Here is a 19,755-nt window from a genome sequence, read left to right on the forward strand (position 1 = left end):
AGAATTCAGAGTAACTCAAACGTTCAGCCCTTGTTTAATCATACAAAATATTGAGAATCAGAAAGGTGCTGCAAGGGCTTTTATCTTTCCACAAGAACCCGCTCCCCAAAACCTATCACACAAGTGCATCTTTGAATACACAAGGCAGATCATGAACACCTCCTAGTGCAGTAACGCAAGTTTGTTCTACTGAGAAATAGCTTCTCAGTGTTTAGTAACCAGCCTTCTCTCCATTATGAGAATGCAGATAGATATAGGAAAAGATGACAGGAACATGGACCCTTCCATCGCATGTCAATGAGTCAACCATCAATTTGTCTATAAATCACAGTAGGTTATTTACAAAGACTTGAGTGTTTAGTTTTATTTTATCCAGCAAAGGCAATTGCATATGTGACGATGCATTAAAATACACTCCAGATGCAATATAAATACATTGTGCTCTCTTATAAACATGAAATCCAACACATTTGATAAAATAGTGTTTTTGCATAAATGAGCTTTATGAATCAGATGAAGAGCCTCACTGATTTTGTCAGTTGCTCCTCTTTAAGTACCCAGGCATATGTTTTCCTATTTTATTTCTTATTGCTCCATGCCAATGGAAGATCAATTTTAAAAAACAGATTTCCAGAAGGACATAAGAAAGGAAGTAGGCACTCAGAGCTCATTGTAACAAAGAATGGAAACTATACACAAAGTGCATACCCTGGAAATATAGTTGGTCTTTAAGGTGATACTGGACCCAAATTTTGCTCTTCTACTACAGACCAACACAACTTCCCACCTGAAACTAACTATACACATTTAGAAAGTCAGTGAAAACAAATTTCTACAATTAAAATCATAGCCAGTGCTGAGTGTTTATTCTGCACCAAAATATTTATGGATTCGGCACCAAGGAAATCCATACTCTATGCAAAGTACACCTGTTTACATTTATGTGGTTTTGCCTAATTAGCCTCTATTGCCATACTTTATGTTCTCACAAAATATAGTGTTCTTTGGCAAGAAAGAGTAGTAGTGGTTACAGAACAGAAGGATCAGGAGCTAGAACTTCAGAAGGATCAGTGAATAAAGACTATACAAGATGAACAGGTAACTGCCCATCGCAGAGAAGTTGCACTTTCTGACCTTTTAAAGTTCAAATCAGCCTCCCCCAGGTTTTTGAACTTTCAACGTTTACTGACCCCCGTGGTTTCCATCTTTGCCTAGACACCCACAGGGGCAGGGACTAAAAATTTGCTTTAAAAAGAGAAAATTAAAATAGACAAGTTAGAAAACTGCTATCTAGGTGGCATATTCTTTGCTTGCCCAGGAAGTAATGGACAAATGCATGGACAAGGCCCCCAATTGTAGGTTCTCATGAATAACAGACTGCAGAAACAATTTGTTCTCTACCAGTGCCAAATATAAACTTGGGGTTACCAATTCTTGTTCTGACAGGCAGCCATCCAACAAAGCTCTAATTTCTGCAGCACTGCATGTCCAACAGAGAGAAAGGTTAAAATTCCAGCCTGCCATGCAGCTGTTAATGGCACAAAGCCTCTGGTTAGGAAAACCCCCAGAAACCCCAGATGGCTGTGATTCTAAACAGATCCCAACTTCAGTCAGAGGTTTAGCAAGATGCTGCTGCTTTCTTGAGACAAATGCAAATAAATTGAATCTGCTCGAAATGTTAGGAGTTAAAATTTGTTGCTATGTCTAAGAACCCAAGCTGTGCAACTGTAGGGAGTGGGGTTTTCTGTCATTTCACCATTTATCTCAAACTTAACTTTGTTGCAACTGAAACAATGCCTCCTTGTGGCTGTTTGAAGGCTGATGTTTTCACAGCTAAATAAACTGTACACATTCACCTGCTCAGGAAACAGAAACAATTAACAAAAGACAGACGCGCAGACACAGAATACACAGACACAAAGCATTCTGCAAACTGGCAGTAGACTTTTTCTTTTATTGTTACACCTCAAGGGTGGCATCCTTACTTAATGCAACAAACTAGAGACGGGCAAAACGCACCGTTTACAAGCAACAAACGAACAATATACAACATGGCACCCTCTCCCATGCCCCCCCCCAATACCACCACCCTCTCACCCTGCCTTGGGATATGATGAGGACAAAGAAGAAGAGACCCTTCTCATTATCCCTAATGAGGGCATCACATCAGGCTGGTCATTCTCTATGAAGTACAAAATTACTGACAGTTGGAGAGTTATTCAGCCAAAACAAAGTCAAATAAAAGGCAAACTGACTCCCTTCAACTGGGCGCGGATAATGGCTGGAAAGTCACCCTCCAAAACTGCTCCCCTATCCTGGAGGCTAAGTCACATTTGAGGATTATTTAATCAAAAGGGTTACACTAAAATGTTTAAGTGGTGAAGAAAGGTTTCCTAGAGGAATTTCTTCTCCACTGACCACTTAATCAGATTTAATCTGCTGGGGAAAAATACTTCTGACTGGAAATCTGGACAGGGAAATGCTTTCTCGCAGTGGTGGCACAAGCCTTTTGCTGCCTGAGGTAGCAAACACCACCCACCACAAATAACTGCCACCACCTGCCCACCCCCAGAGCTGGAAGATATAACCTTCTCTGCTGCCTCAGTTCTCTTTAAAAATAGCAGCAAGCCGTGCATATACCATTGAGCTTCCTGAACTCTCACAAGATTATTTCCTCTCAAGAGAATTTGGTCACCCTTTTGGTTGCCCAGGCAACAGGCAACCAGAAAAGGTGTTTGAACTCTTGCAAGAAGGACTCCTCTGAGTTTGGGCAACACTGCTTTTAAAGAGCCTAGGGAAAGACAGGAGGTAATAAGTATTATCTCTTCTAGCTCCCAGATGGAGGCAGAAGTCAGGGGGCAGCAAGTGGGCTGCTGGCTGGAGTGGGAAGTTGCTGCCTGCCACAAATCTGCTACCTGAGGGGACTGCCTCTGATCACCACATTACAGAGCTGGCCCTGCTTACTAAGATATATTAAGGAAAGAATCCCTAATGGAAGTCAAGACATTTTAGATCTAGTGATATTCATTGGCCCTTTGTTACTATCATTATGTAGTAGCTCAGGTACAGATTAATGAACTTGATCTTAGAGGACTTACACAGGGTTGGAGAAGAGGAAAGTAGAACTTGGTTTCAGCTCCTTTGCAAAAGTCTAGAAAGAGTGACCCTGAATCAAATTTTCATGAGAAAGTAAGAGGTGAGGGAGGAGAATCTCCTGGCTGCATATACTTAGGAGCTCCAAAATGATTAAGAACCTTAAAAAATACTGTAATATTAACAACCCTTGTGATGTCTCTGGGCCCCTCCTCAATCACACACACACCTTAGCACCACCCTGACAAGCATGCAGACAGTCAGCTCCACAAACATGCTCCTTTCTATTCTCACATGCCTTTCCTCTAATCCTATCCCACCTCTTAATCTTCTCAAGCCTGCCCTAATAAGAAATCACATTGGTTGTTAAGGTCCAAAAAAGCCACAGTATTGACTGAAACAAAGTGGAGGATGAGAATGATTCAATGTTGTTTTAATTCAATAATTTCCAAATTTCTGCACTGTGGAAAACTGTGGAACTTAGCCTCCAGGTCTAATTTGAGTACCATTTTGTTACACATTCTAGCTTCAATATCCTTCTTATACATTACAAATAAATATATATATTTGTAATGTATATACGACAAATCCCCCAAACATGAGGTAAATAAATTCAAATCTGTATCTAGGGGACTCCCCCTTACAAACAGTTCAAAGAACCCACCTTGGAATAAAAACCAAGTATCACACCTTCACCCCCTTACTCCACTCATTCTATCCCACTACAGAAAAAAGCAGACATAAAAACAGTCCCCAGGAATGCTGTTTACAAAGAGAGAAAGTTCTGAGCGCATAGCTCTGTACTGGTTTGGAATTAAGTAAAGCAGTGAGACAAAGAGAACTGATCTAAACTCTATAGCCAAGTGAGCATTGTATTAAGGAACCCAGCTGTGTATGACAGTATCTTCTACAAGAGCATTTTAGCTTGGAACAGACTTATCTTTCTTTGGAGACAGGAGTGGGCCAAATTCTGATAAACCAATTTAGAGGAAGCAAGAGGTTTACTGGCTCTGCTTGCATTCAGGCAAGATCCCAGCTGAGATTAAATAACTGATTTATTCTAATCTAGTCCACTTTATACTGTATGTTGGAGACTTGCATATGTCTGACCCAGCTTGGAATGTAACAGAGAGAATGAATTTTCAGCCTACTTTCCTAAGGTACCAAATCGATTAGCTTAAGTGCAGGCCTGTTTCTTGGAACAAGACTAAGGAGGCAGCCTTGGAATGCATGAGATCTCTAGAGGGAGGGAGGATTAGAACAGCACATTTCTGTCTCACACTGAGCCCACAACATGAAAAGCAGTAGTGACGTGACATGAAACCAGGCGCCTAGCTGGGCAAAAAAGACCAGGGCTGGTTTTAATCCTCAGTGCCTTTGGAACGGAGGTTTCTTCTTGACTCCTGCGCAGTACCACAGAGATGCCCTATGGGGCTGCCTGTCCCAAGACATACTTCCACTTTTCACAGAATTTATAGTGGGTTCCTAGTCTCTCCATATGAATATGCCACCACATCTCAGGACTACAAACATAAAACAGCCATTGCGTGTTAAGGTTAATGTAACCTCTGGCTTAGTTGGGATAACTTCACCCCATGCCCAAGATGAGCTGGAAAAAACTCCAGGTTTGTTTGCTACCACCAGCCAAGTGCTGTGGGCCACTGAACTGCAAACCCATGGTTTCTCACCTGAACATATCCCTAAGCAGACAGCAGGACAAGCAAAACTGAACTTTTCAAGAGGCAGATTGTGGCTGTGGCAAGAGGAGGAGAGGACAGGGCAGGCACAGTGGAAGGGAGGGAGCTTAATCCATGGGATACTGCTATAGTTGTAGCTCCACCCCCAGAGCAAGGCCCTTCCCCTTTCTTTCCACATTCTCAGTCCTTTTCTTGAAGCACACTCTCCTCAGTGATGCCCTGAGCTATTAGCTCAGTCAGCACATTGTCTAGGTAGTTAGGGTCAGGGTAGCCATGGCCAGTAAGATTGGAGCCAAACTCTGTCTTGTGGTGAATTTCATTCCAGATCACAGTATCCGACTCCCCAGTGGTGCTGGATGTGCCAATGGCAAAGATGAGGCGCCGATCCCAGGCTACGAGCAACAGCTTTAGCACCTGAGAGAAGGAAAAATATGAGGGAAGCCATTCATGTGTTAAGAGGAGTTTTTGCCCAAACCACAGTGATCCCCCCATGGGCTATTTCATTTGGTACATATAAAATGCATTTGCAGATAACTGGATTCTGGTATGTAGGAATCCATTCAAGATGTTGGGACAGATTTCCCAATTACATACTTGCAAAGTTGCAAAAGACAATTTTCAGCCTCACAAAATAAGCAGAATACAAGCATTCCTAAAGCACAGGAATGAGCCCAATGGCCTTTCCCCAAACATAACGTGTACAGATGGAATATTTCCCTCCCTTCCTGAAGAGGAGAGCTCTTGTTGATCTAAAACGTGTGAAATAGGATGCTTCAGTATGTGAGATGCTACTTCCCATGAAGACTATGGGGAGCACAGGCCTAAGTTGCAAGGTGAAGAACTGCCTTAGGCAAACCAGATCTCCTCTTTCACGTTTAATGGAAGTTTCCTTCCCATTTAACCATTCTAAAAGGGTGAAGAGAGAATGCTCACCACCCTGGAATATACAGACAACCCTGAGCCAAAAAGAAAACACACTTTTCTCCTTGAATATGGAGGAAAATCTCACTTCTGTGACTGCTTCTAGACTCTGATATCACACTGTCACTGGTTAACCGCAGCACATGCTTCTCAGCCCTTAATATGGGTGAGCTGGGATGAACTGTAGTTCTACACAGTACATCTTCACAGGACACACGCGTGCAATGAACTGACTCACAGTTCATGGGGTGTCAGCAGGGACAGGCCGAACCTGTAACTTCAGTGGCCTTTTTTTTTTTTTTGCAATGAATCAGGAAAGCAGTTTGAGCTGACTATCCTACTGTGCTAAATTATCCCTTCTACTGCTCCGTCAAAACCTCCCACCTCCCTCTGGATGGAAGTACATACACTAAAAAGAGACTCAATATAAACTCATCCATGTATACAGCAAAAGCTGCTAGTCACTACTCCAGCATCATGTCTGCCTAGCAGGTATCCTTTCACCAACTCCTTCCCCGATCTCAAACAGGGGGAAAGAAGACATTCTAAACAATCTTCAAGTGCTACAATTCTGAAGGGGGAACTTAAAGATGTTAACAGACAGAAGATTTGGAGATATCAGTTATGCTGATTCAGTACCTGCCAGCCACGTAAGGCCCACCGTCTTCTTGCTGATCTGTGCTGGTCCAAACATAGCTCACAGGATCCTGTGCACAGTTCATATTAAGGACTGCTGCACCAAACTATCTTAAATATCATGCAATTTTGGCTCTTTTGCAGAGGTGAAGGGGGTTTTGCTTCCCACACTTCTAGTTTAGTGCTAAATCATGCAACCAATATTGAAGGGAACAGGCTCCAGCATGCAAACCAAACCCTCTTTCTACCCCCATTTTATAAGTTGTCCTTTAAAACAGTGTGGTCTACACTGGAATTGGCTTGAGGGAGCATTTTCAACCAGGACACCTGTTTATTTTCTCTCATTTCCCTCTCCCACACTGGAAAGGAAAGGCAGCTAGGTTCAAGCCTGTGTTGAAGGATGAACCAAGAAGGACACTAGATACAAGTGACCTGGGATGGCCCAAATTGGGAAGGATACATAAAACGCAACACATGTACTTTGCATTTATAAATCTTACAAGCCTTTTACAAGAATATTACACAATTGCTTTCATATAGAGATGTGGAGCTATGATATAGTTTGTAGCTGATTGCTCAGGAAGCTGTCAGCAGAGTTAAGAACAGATTAATCCAGGCTAGAACTCACATTGTATCTGAAGCCATCCTTGTCCATCTTAAAATAGATTTTTTGGTAAGCTTGTTCAACTCCTACAATGAAGGAGTGCCACTCACCTTTCTGCCTTTTTCATTGTCTGGGATGTAACAGTGCCGAGGAAATCCTCGGGCAGTAAAATTCTTCCCAGGATTTGGATGCTCTGGTCCCTGGGGGAAGGGAGGGAGGAGGGAGAAAGCTGTAATTAAATCAACTTTTAAAAATATCCTTTAGAGAAGATTCAAACAGTGTGAGAGATCTGCCTAATCTCTAAACACCAAACAATCCACAGATCCACCAGGCAAGAACTATTGTGTCAAGAGCCTGTCACACTTTTCACCAGCTGCAACTGAGGTACTCTGCTATGAACTCTCCCCATAAAGTTTTGAACTTACCTGGACCCCTGGTGGGATGTTGTAGATAATTCGAATGGTTTTACAGTCAAGGTGTCCAGGCAATGAGTGGGGGATGAGGTGATACTCCATCTTCCCAGGAGGTTGGGTGCCAGTCTTTACCCCATAGATAGATTTGCAAGTTGGACACTGCAAGCTCCCATCCTTAAAGCAAGATGGACAAATAGTAAGAATAAGCAATATGCTCCAAACGGCACAGAATAAAACAGGCTGAGAGTAGACAATTCTGTTCTCTGGACATTCAGGTCAGGGCACAGACCACTCAACCATGGCAAACTTGCAAAAGAAAGTAATCTAATGGTGGCTTTTCCCATTAGCAATAGTTACTTCAGAAATTGTTCTGGACTGTTACTCTATATGAAATGTCAAAACAAAGTTCATTGCTGAGCAGAATGCATGCACCAATTTGAGAGGCTGCAGTTCCTCTCCTCAGTAACACACCTTGTTCCCATTGTTGTACATGGCCACGAGGCAGTGGAGGTGATACATGTGGCCACACTTGGACAGCTTGCCCACCAAGTCTGGCTTGACTGCTGGCTGAGGTCCTTTGTATCCTGAAGGAGCAGAAAGGCGTTCCATACAAATGGTACAGTCCTGAAGAGGAATTGAAAACTGAGTTGAGCAGATGAGCAAATATATGCACATAGAGAAACTTTGGTATGAGGTAAGGACAAACTAAGGTTAAAGCATATCAATGGCAGAAATATGTCTTCTGAACTCTCCTTCCCCATTATTTATTTATTTATTTAGAACATTTCTCTGTTGCCTCCTTAGAGTCTTGCTCAAGGCAGCTTACTTCCTTCTTTCTCCCATGCTGCACCCTATGCTTGAGACAGCACCTGCCCTTTATTCATGAAGCTCCTTCCGTCTCCTTTTAAAGTTCTTCCACAAGATCCACTTAAGCAAAGTTTCACTGAGACTGTATAATATATAGCTGTATAGCTTCCTTTGCTCCCATCCTCAGTCACTAAGTACCAGTCAATTCCAGACCATTTTCCTGATCCCTTCTCATTTCTGCAAAATACATGATAAACACCATGGACAAAGATGGCATCACTTCTGTATCCTGAACAAAACTAAGCAGGTTGGTATCTTTGCTAAACAAGTGTAACAGCATTGTACAGAACATTGTACAGTCTGTGCTTATTATTGTTATTATTTTTAAACTGCACCAAGAAATGCTGAATTCTTAACACTCAAGTCCAACACTTGAACGATCGCTCCACACTTGCTTGAAAACTGACAGATGTGCCAGATGCAAAGAAGTAGACTCACCTCATCTGGGGGGTGGCGCACCTTCTGTAAATATTTTTTCAACACTTCCTCAGGGGTTTTGCCTGGGTAAGGAGGAAGACAGAGTAGCATTTCAGGGAAAAATCCTGCAGGTTATCAGTGAGCAAAATGGGACTCCTGTTGGGAAGGAGGAATGCCTGGAATGGAGCTTCTTATAGCTTCATTAAAGGTACTGGAGGATGCACAATAGGAATTCCATTGTCTTCTGCTCTGTGTGACTTGTCTCATTTGCCAGAATCACTTTGAGCAATTAGCTCTTCATAAGCCGTTTCATTTCAGATATCATATCAAATCACAATTCATTATACTTTAGCATGGTTTGGTATGACCTTCAAGGCAACACACCAGCTTGCAATTGGCTACTAAACAAAACCCACAGAAACCATGGGCTGAAGAGGATATGCAGGTGACTGTTTGCACTAGCTATGCTTTGGCTTGATATCCAAATTGACATGCCATAGTTTCCTCTGCCTCTGGTTTCCTCTGCCTATAGTTTCCTCAGCATGAACTCATCCACACTAATCTGCACACAGCCTAGCTCTCTTACCTATACAACAGGTTTCCCAGACATTCGCACCTGAAGATTAAAAGAATACCTACAATAACATCAGCAAGAATGAAGAGACAAATTTCCAGCATAAAACTGAGTTCAGTTTGAATCATCCCCCGTCCATCTTGGGACTCTTTTCCAACTCAGGTGTGAAGCACGTGAGAGAGACATACATCCAGACTCCTGCACATACCAGCTATATCTCCTGCTGGTGCAGTGGCATTCCTGGAAAGTCTCTACCCCAATTTATGGCACCAATTTTCCTTATGTCTCCAGATCTACTGCAGGGGAAGTCTTCTTCGTGATGGCAGAGGTGTCTACCTCTGCTGCTTCCAGTCAAGTGTGAGGTACCTCAAGCATGAAAGGGCAAGCAAGTCATGCTTTTGTCAGAACTGGAAATGGGTATCTTTGCTGACCGAGGGTGATCATAGTTTCAAAACAGGGTCCGAAGTCATAATTCTGAAAGGAGGCAGTCTATAAAAAGTTGTCAGACTCCTAAAAAAAGTCAGTATGTCCATGCATAAAAGCTAGTAAGATGCCTAGAAGAAAACTATAGCATTCTATGGCTTGGCTCAGACATAATGGCAAACTATGATATTTCTGAATTAAAAAACTATAGTTTGAATTTGCATTGGAAATTTTCAGAAACAGTTTTAGGAGGGGGATGGATTTTTACTGTCATTACACCACTTGAATAACATCAATATTGTTATACAGGGCATGGGGAAAACATAAGGTTTATGTTTTAAAACATTACATAAAGGAAATGATTGTTAACACTTGGTGGCTTTTTCTTATTTTTGGGACCCTCCAACTTTTAAAACACTTTTTCAAAAAATCTGGGCATGTCATCTCTAGTTTTCCAAGGCCATGAACTTTTCACATGACAAGGTATTCATTTTTTGAGACAGTGCTGGGTACAGAAAGCCTTCATCCTGGACTAGAAAGCATGCAGACACTTGCTGAGGCTTTCATGGCATGGCAGAAGACTGAGATTTGGTTGATGAGCTGATGGAACCAAGAGAAAAACAACTTACAGAAGCCCTCCTATTACTTGCTGCTCTAACCCTGTCTATGGGGATCCATCAAAGTCAGAGATATGGAGACACAATACGTACAGTTATCTGTTTGAGGAATGGCCCATCTCTTCATTCTAACCAGGTTGTGGAGAGCGTGAACGACCTTTTTAAACTGGGGTGTGTCAGGAAGCAGTAGCTACAGCCCAGTATGTGGTGCAGTCTGAAAATATTTCAAGTATGCCCGGAAGACAGTGCTCTAAGGAGAGTGCATCAGGTGTAGAAAATGGCTCTATCCAGCACTACAAAATGGAAGCTGAGGGGAGGTACATTACTCCCAATTTGCATTCACAGAACTTCAGCTACAAAATACCAAACATCTGGCTATGTGTGGGATTATTGCAGCCTGGTTCTGGAGGTAAATCCCACTGCAATCCACTGAATTTATTCTTGGGATGGTGTGTATAGCACTGGAATCTTCAGCTAGTTGCCTTAGTAGGAAAGCGTGTTTCTAAAATTTCAAAGGAATATGGTTCCCAAGCTTGTTTGGGAATATCACCCTCTGACAGGAAAGCCTTTTCCCTAATCCCCATATGAGGAACTCTCTAGTGAACTGCTGTAAAGGAAAGGCACTCTGCACCTGCCCTGGGGTAAGACTTAACTCATGGAGTGTTCACTTAGGACATATATTCCTTTGTTGACACTAATGGGATAGGAGGAAGGTATGTTGGATTAGAGGTTATGGGTGTCCTTTGTTTCCCAGATGTGCTCCCACCTTCTTTGCAAGATGCATAACAGGAACCAATGAAATTGGCTAGGTTTCTAGTGTCCCCTCCCTCAAAAGACACACAAAAGAATAAATCAAGCAAAAATGAAGTACTCGGGGGGCGGGGGTGGAGAGGAACCACACCAGCAGGGATTGCAATTTCAAAGTACAGAATGCACATCACAGCTGGGATAGGAAATTACAAGGGGGTGGAGTGTGTGCAGGGAACATGTGTTGGGCAATGCAACAGATGGGAATCATTCAGGACAAACTTTTAGAAGATGACACTGGTTGGATATCTGCCATCATCCAGTTATCAGAGGGTGCAGTCACAGAACAGTACAGGAAAGAAATATGGGAGTGGGAAGGGAGTAGTAGAGAGGTGTAAAATGATGCCTTAGAACAATGTTTGGATGACAGTTCTAAGGGATTATGAGATAAACTGGGCAGATGGACAGGGAACAGTTTGGAAACTTTGCATACAAAGGGAAGAACATGTGGCATGAACCCGTAAGAGCAAATCTGCAGTTAAGTCACCCTCCAGGAGTAGCCAGCCAATACTAATACAGCAGGATGCATGGTGTTGCATTGCAGAAGTCAGGAAAGGCTGGGCAGTTGAGGACAGAATCCAGGGACAAAGAGACAAGCAAGCCAAAGGATGAGGTAGTGCAAAGGCAGGGCTTTGCACTGCAAACTAAAATAAGGCAGGCTTGGAAGTTTAGTACTTCAAATCAGGGTCGTCTTAGGACAATCCAGGGCCTGTCCCGATATCTGAATATGCTCGTGAATGCCACACCACAGTCTGGGTTCTGCAAGTTACTGCTGAATGGGTTGATGAATTCTAGACCCCATCAAGGTCTCATCATGGCAGGGTGAAACAGATGGTCCTTTGGCATGATCTGTGAATTTTGGAAGGTGGGAGGGAAGGGTCCTCTTTTCTTACCTTTTTTGGTCTGCTTTTTGGTGGTCTTGCGGCAAGTATTGGAGATCCCAGGGATGGATTTGATTTCACTTTTGCTGACTGGAGGAGGGTGGAGCACCAGCTTTGGGGGCCGAGTGAGGCAGACAGGCAGCCCAGCAGCACTCATGAGGATCCCCGTGATTCCTGGGAGGAGACAAAGGGATGTTTGAGGAACTAGTTTCTCCCCACCTCCGGCTGTGCCCCGCCCCCGATCTGACTTTTAAAATCTATGTGATTATTATTCTCCAGCTATTAACATGAATTAGAATCAGCATGGTTGTTTGAATTATCCCTGCCCTGGTCCCATCATAATTCCACCCTCCCTTACCTGCCAGCGCTGGATTGACTGGGCTTGAGCCATTGAGATTTTTCACAGGAACTGTAGGAACCCTGTGAGGAAGGAACACAGCGTTTAGAAATGGCTGCACCATAGCCAAGAAAACTAAGCAAATAGAGGAGGATACTAGGCACAGACTTCAGAGAACACCTCAGATGCCTCTCAACCAAAGAGCTGGATACACTGTGCAGGCAAGAAAGATGGTGCATTACGTGAGCCCATCTTCCATGGACACTACACTAGGCGGCAGATTGCTCTCAGTCCGCCTCATAATCAAAATGATGCTTGCTAGGATCCTGATGGTTACAAAAAACCCAGCATGTTCCCAGGAACCAGCCTGGCAGGTTATCTTACTGCTTCTGGCTGCTAGCTGCCTGAGGCGCAAACACTCCCTAGCAAAGCAAGGAGACCCAGTCTGGGAAAGGAAAGTCAGCTCACGAGCATGTGAATTAAGGTGTTTGAGACAAAGACAAGAAGATTGGTTCGGTGAGATGATAAGTCAGTGATCATGACAGGCATTGTATCAGCAAAACACCTTTTAAAATGACATGTACAGGGGTTTTCAGGGATGCTTCCCACATTTCCAGTTTAGTGCTACAGTGCCAACTCAAATGTGCAGGACTCATCTATGTGCCACCTCTGGTAAGCTGTAAAATGGAATATGTAACCCCCCCAGCTATCTTCAGAGGGGATGACAGGCAACTTGAGAATTATATGATCCTAAAATACTCCACAGAAACCAGTATATGGTTGAAAAAGTATGACATAATACATTCATGTAACAACACAAAGAACCTCACTCTTTAAAAGATGGGTCTCTGGGATGCAATCTTAAAAGCACTTTCCTGCGAGTAAGTCTCATTTAATAAAACTGGACTTCTGAATAAACATGCATAAGAAGAAGGCTAAATATAACTTTAATTTTAAAAGTGAGCATAATGTGCATTAAAGTTTCTTCTGAACATTTACCATGCTATTTTTTCATTAAGAAAAGAGTTAAAACCACACACTAGAAGTCTCATGTATTTTAATGTTAAAAAAATAAAAGGCATACATCTGCATGTCAGCATGATGTAGTGTTTAGAGTGTTGGACTAGAATCTGGGAGGCCTAGGTTTGAATCCCCACTCTGCCTTGGAAGCTTGCTGGTTCACTTTGGGCCAGTCACACCCTCTCTGCCTAAATTACCTCATAGGGTTGTTGGAAGGATAAAATGGAGAGGAGAATTATGTAAGCTGCTCTGGATCCCCATCGGGAAGAAAGGAAGGAAATGAATGAATGAATGAATGAATGAATGAATGAATGAATGAATGAATGAATTTCAAGTTGTAGCCAGGATGGGACTAGCAAGTACAATAACCAACCTAGAACAATGATTTGCCCAACCTAAGAATTTCAAGATAAGCTTTTAAAATTTGTGGCATGACAGTTGCCATCTGAAGAATAAGATCTTCTTTTTAGAAATGGAATGGTGGTGCTGTCCTCCACCTAAATTATCTGATCAGCTCAAGATCTGCCTTGGTTCAGGGTGGATCTTTCAAGATAATTATCACCTTAATCATGCTTAGGTGATCCTGACCCCCACTTACTTTTGATATTATCATTGAACATAGTACAATGGTTAAAGGGGTAACTTAATGTGTTGTGTGCTTGAGGAAGCTACTGATTATGAAGAGGTTTAAGTTTCTTAACTTAAAAAGGATTTATGCTGTTTGTTTCAGATGCTGACAATTAAATAAACATACAGTCTTGAGTTTGGTGGGGTTACAGACATTTCTATTAACTGATTAAGAAAACATCACTCATTGTCTATTCAGTTCTTTAGACTCATTGTCCATCCTAGAAAACTGCCAGCCACACTTAGCAAGGAAAGCTGGATATTTGGGCGGCAGCTTCCGCTACTTCCAGGTAAAATTCTAATCACTGATGCGGATATATAGGAAAGAAGCTTGATATCTGTGCTTCGCTACGGTATTTAACTATTTTAAATCAATTTAGAATACTTATGGGTATATAATATTTTTTGGTTTGATGCACCATCTCCCCATGATAGGGTTGCTAGCTCCAGGCTGGGAAATTCCTGGAGATTTTGGAGGTGCAACCTGGAGAAGGTGGGGTTGGGGAAAGGAGGACCTCAGTGGAGTATAATGCCATTTCCTCCAGGGAAACTGGTCTCTGTGGCCTGGTAAGTTGTAATTCAAGGTGATCTCCAGCCACCACCTGGAGGCTGGCAATCCTACCCCATGAACATTTAAAAACTCAGTTGCCATACTGACTTTTATATAAAATCCCTATTCACGAGTCTTGTACCATCTTTCTTCAACTGTCTGCAGTTTCCTTTTCCTGATTTTTACCTCAGAACACAGAGTTCCACAGCTGACCAATCAGAGAGAGGGGGGTGCAAGCAGGCAGCGGCCTGCCAGCCACACAGGAAAGCCAGGCCTCACAGGGAGATTGGCAACCCGAGTGAACTTTGAGGGGAAGACTGGGAGGTGCATTTTATTTCAGGACATATTCAATGACTCCCAATAGCAACTGCAGACTGTTTAGAATGGGGGGGGGAGGCCCAATCAGGCTGCATATGCAAATGACCTCTGTGTTTCAACTGTCTCTGGGGGGGAGGGATGAGGTGTGGAATGTTGTGAGTCCCAATCAGCCTACATATGCAAATGACCTTGAAAGGCTGGCCCAATCAAGGAAGAGTGGCTGAGCTAGCACTGGGTGGGGGTACAAGCAGGCAGCAGCCTGCCAGCCACACAGGGAAGCTGTATCCCTTCGGGAAAACACATTTTACCCCTTTTTACCCCCTTAGGGGGCGAATTTCTTAAAATCCCTTCTTAGTGGGTGTTTACATCATGAAAGGAATGTTCTTGAATTTCATGTTACTAGGTCGAGAGGTTTAGGCTGGGCGTTGATGAGTCAGTCAGGATACTTGTCTTTATATATAGAGATTAACGAAAACAAGGTATAATAGGCTCAGATCAGTCCTGCAATGGTTGCCACCTTCTGCTTGGCCTAATGGTGCCACGCAAGAAACCAGTACAGCATAAGTTAAGGACAATGTCTGCAGTAGTTCAGTTTTCTGCTCTCAAATGAGATACTGTTTTCCTAAAACATCCCTGACAGAGCCTATCCAGGATTTTGCACCAAATAGCCACAATTTTACCTTCAAACCATATAATACATATTGTCTAAAAACAAGTATACTTGCAAGGAGGAAAATGTGCATACCTACATTAGAGAGAAGCTGTGTGAATCATATGTCTACCCAGCAGCGGCGCCAGGGTTTTTGGTGCCTGCGGCCGGCCGATGGCCGGGTGCCCGCACACACGCACCGGCCTGCGTGATGATGTCACGTGTGACGTCATCATGGGTGTGGGCGCGCCGCCAGCCCAATTGCTGTGGCGGGCGGCTGGGAAGGCGTGCGGGTGGCCTCCGAGCTCTCCTGCTCAGTTTCCCTGCACCACCGCAGACGCCTGCCCGCGGCTGCTGAGCCTGGCCAGGGGCATGTGCTGGCGGTGGTGGCAGCTCGGGAGGGCTAGGAGGCTGCAGGTCAGTGGCGCGCGTTCCTGTCCCCCGCGCCTCCTCTGGCGCCCCCTCCGGCGCCCCGCACCCTGAGGCCACCGCCTACCTGGCCTCAATGGGCATGCCGGCCCTGTGTCTACCCAGTGTGTGCATGTGACTATCTGGCTCCTATTTGTAGGTAAATCACTGGGTTAGAGCTAGGGTGGGGAGAGATGACATTTGGTCAGATACACTTTTCTTTGCTCACAAATTAGGAAAATGTACAATGTGAAAACTGGCTGATCATTATGTGCAACAGGACTTGGGGAAGCTCAACAGGGATGGGTAAAATCATACACTCACTGATTTCACTTTATGGTAAGAGGGAACAAAGCACCCCATCGTGCTGTGTTTGAAGGGGAAAAAATCTTATTTACATCACAGGTAGTAAGGAACCAGATTGTGGAGAGGAAAAACCCCCACAATCCTGCAATCCTCCAACAGCTTGTCAACATGATGCTTCTGGTTCATTGCAGCATTTCTTGAATTGACCTAGAAAAACAAGAATCTTTTCCTCACTGAATCTTGATGTAAGTGTAGCAAGCCAGTTACATGGACAGCACAACCTATGCCAGTCTCTATCGGCCCTGCAAGCTCCAAAGGAGCCAATCCAGCTTCAACAATTCTGCTTGTCATGAAGCTACCTGGTCAAATCCTGATTGTGGTTTGAAAACCACTGAGTGCCAATCGCTGCCACAAATTTATATAACAATGAACTATCCTGATTTCACTCTTGAGACAAAAAAGGAAATGCAATCCTTGTGGAAGCATCTGGAGCAGGGATGGATGAAGTGTATATCAGACAGTGAGGCTGAATTACAAACAGAGCAAAGAAACTTTCTAGCTGGACAATAGTTGCTGTAGTGACAGACCAAGATCTAACAGGAGACAGAAAATTGTCTAATCTGAAGACAGAGGCATTCCCCTGCACTCCCCCCTTCATAAGCACCATTCTTGTTGCTCCTTTCTCCAAGATTTCTTTAGAAACCTCGGTTGTGTCTCCAAGTTATTCACACAGCCTTTTGTTCCTTTAAATGTCGACTTGGCCCTTTCCTCCCGTGCTTTCTTCCATGGGAAAGTCTCTTGGAAGGGTCACGGGCAGGGAGGGGGAGCAACCAGCAACAGAAGGCTGATGGTAAAGTCAGACAAAAGGGACAAAACACGCTAATTAAATGGCCAAGAAAAAGTGTTTTCATTAGGGTGGAGGGAATGAAGATGGGGTGTCTTCCAGATCAGGCAGCAGCATGAAAAGCTTTCTATAGGCCCTTTTGATAAGAAAGCTCCCCAGATCTGAAGTATATATATAAAAAAAGAATATTTCACTTCCTCATTAAAATTCAAAAGGGGTTTACAAGCATCCCCCATTTTATGCTTAAAGAGGTCTGGGGTATTTGCTGAAGGGGGGGGGAGCAGAGGGCTGATGTGGGAGTGTCAGCCACAGGCAGCCTTAACTCTTCATTAGGAGTTTTCAAACATACTAGCAGTTTAGGCTGTATGTATTTATCAGTGACAAACATCTATCACCAGGCAGCCAACTTGTCCTCCTGTATTCTCAGTTCATGTAAACTAGTGTCTTGATATTAAGACCTATGAAGATGCCTCATTCACAGAATCTCCAATGGCATATACTCCCAATCCAGATAATAGCCAAAAGTGCTCAGTCTTTAAGAAAACATTTCAAGATAATAACTCCCACAAATCATGAGATCATATAGACTGCATGGCCCATCTGGTGTAAAATCCTTCCCTAAATCTATGTAGAAGCTGAAACTTCATGTGCCATCACTTGTAACATGAGAAGATGATTTGATTCACCATCAGTCACCAATAGACAAGTAAGAAAGACTAGTCATGGAGGACCATCTCTGAAGACCAAACTAAATAAAGGGAACAGGTCACAAAGGGGAACCCTCAGAAGAGTTTTTTCTGTATAATTACCCCCCCCCCCCCGCCTAAATGTGCCAGGGTAAAACATCATGACCTCAGGAAAAGTGTGATCTCTGTGTTCTCCTCTTGGGAAAAAAAGGGGAGGGGTACTAAGATCCACAGTTACCTGATTTGGCTTAGATTTTCCAGACAGTTCCAGTGAACAGTACTTACCCAGAGGCGATCAACACACGGGACTGTGCAATGGCTAGGCGCTGCAGGTTGGTACGGTTCAGTGTATTAAGGCTGGCACGGGTCACCTTGCCATTGGCACTGGGTGGGCTGGCAGGGGAGCCAGTTGTGGTGAGGGCTGGTGTGCTGGCTGCCTGCCTCCGACTCACTTGAGATGCCAGGGTCTTCAATGAACTGCGCACAGTTGCTGTTCCATCTTGGGACTTGTGCACTGATGCAGGAGTGGGGAGTTTGGTGCTACCAGAAAGGGATACAGCTTTACGTGGTGCTGTTTGTGGCGGCTGCTGCAGCTGCTGTTGGCTAGTTGTAACTCCAGTCCCCCCGTTGCTTCCAGCTGCCACTGCTGCTTTGATACTCATGACAAGGAGGCACTGTGGACAAGTGCAAGCTGGTGCAAGGGGTGTATTGACTGCACCAGGACTTGTTGGCCATGACTGGGATTTAGGCAAGGTTCCAGTGACTAATGGATACACCATGTCAAGGCGGCGGCGGACACGACGCTTGCGTTGGGTCTGACGGTTGATCTGCCCCATAGTGCTGAAGTCAATAATGTAGCAGAAACCAATGGAAGTGAGATCAATCCAGGGGTGCTGTTTTTCATAGGCATGCTGGATGGTGATACCCACCTCCATGTCATAGGGTGTCCAGGTACCATTGTCATTCTCCCACTCCCATACCACACCTTTTCCTGGTGCCGAAGAAGGGTCATAATAGCTGCGTCGTACTGGGCGAATGGTGCCTGTAAAGAAATCAATGGAAAGAGGATAACTCTAGACCAGGCATCCCCAACCTTTCTGATGCTGCAGGCACCTTTGGAATTTTGAAAGGGGGAGGAGAGTGCTATCTCAAAATGGCTGCCTCAGAAGGTGAAGCAAATGGAATACCTCCCTCCTCACATTTCCCTGGAAGAAGGAAACCCTGAAGGGGTAATGAAACCACTCACTGACTAAGCAAAGTCCTCATCCTCCAGTGGAAAACTCTTTCATTTGAATGAGGGAAGCCAGTAACAAGCCCTGCCTTACAATGGCCCCATCCAATTTATGAAAAGTTCAGCAGATGCCCAGGGAAGTACTGGCAGGCACCATGGTGCCCACAGGCCCATGTTGCGGAACTCTGCACTTGGACATAGGAGTATATTGAAAATTGTGCACAGAAAGCTCTCTTTTAGAAGGTCTAACACAGAGACCTGGTGTGTAACCCTGGAAGTTCCAGGTTGAAATCTCACATCAGCAACAAACTCTGTAGCCTGAAGTAAGCTTGTAATCGGGGAGCAGAAAGAGGCAGAAATACCCAACACATTATAGTAGGTGAATCCAGAAATCAAAACAAACAACAGCTAATACAGTGGCTTACAAACCAGCCGTAAACTATAGTTTGAAATCTCAGTCTGGGGTAACAAAAAGCCTATTTATTTATACCTACAATTACTATGGTGTCTTTCCACCCAAATAAGCAGCAAACAGCAAAACATTTCAACATCAAAACATCAAGTCATTAAAACAGGATTTAAAAATAAAGTTTATATAAAATTAAACAATTCAATAAAACATATTAGCCCACAAACACAAAATAACACAACCAGGAAAGAGAACCAGTAAGCTAGTGGTGGAACACCAAACCAAACAAAAAAACTCCCTTCATCTGCTGGCAGAAGACAACAACAGAGGAAGGCCAACAAATCTCCCTCTGGAGGAAGTTCCAAAGTTTCCACACCATAAGCAAGGCAGCCATTTTTTGCATTGCCCATTATCTGGCCT

At 43.8% G+C, this 19,755-nt stretch overlaps 1 protein-coding gene across 1 annotated transcript in view; it reads right to left on the reverse strand.

Annotated features, from left to right (window-relative positions):
• Positions 1–1,785: 1,785 nt before the first annotated feature.
• The window catches only part of DTX4 (deltex E3 ubiquitin ligase 4), a 38,110-nt gene continuing 20,140 nt past the window's right edge, over positions 1,786–19,755 (reverse strand). Inside the window, exons 2-9 of the mRNA XM_054972788.1 lie at positions 17,981–18,737; positions 12,309–12,370; positions 11,963–12,124; positions 8,670–8,731; positions 7,836–7,988; positions 7,377–7,538; positions 7,062–7,151; positions 1,786–5,204 (exon numbers count right to left, since the gene is read on the reverse strand). Of these exons, the coding sequence (XP_054828763.1) occupies positions 4,971–5,204; positions 7,062–7,151; positions 7,377–7,538; positions 7,836–7,988; positions 8,670–8,731; positions 11,963–12,124; positions 12,309–12,370; positions 17,981–18,737 (1,682 nt within the window). The 3' untranslated portion in view covers positions 1,786–4,970. The remainder of the gene's footprint in view (positions 5,205–7,061; positions 7,152–7,376; positions 7,539–7,835; positions 7,989–8,669; positions 8,732–11,962; positions 12,125–12,308; positions 12,371–17,980; positions 18,738–19,755) is intronic.

The sequence above is a fragment of the Eublepharis macularius genome, chromosome 2 (assembly GCF_028583425.1).
Source record: "Eublepharis macularius isolate TG4126 chromosome 2, MPM_Emac_v1.0, whole genome shotgun sequence".
In the NCBI taxonomy this organism is placed as follows: Eukaryota; Metazoa; Chordata; class Lepidosauria; order Squamata; family Eublepharidae; genus Eublepharis; species Eublepharis macularius.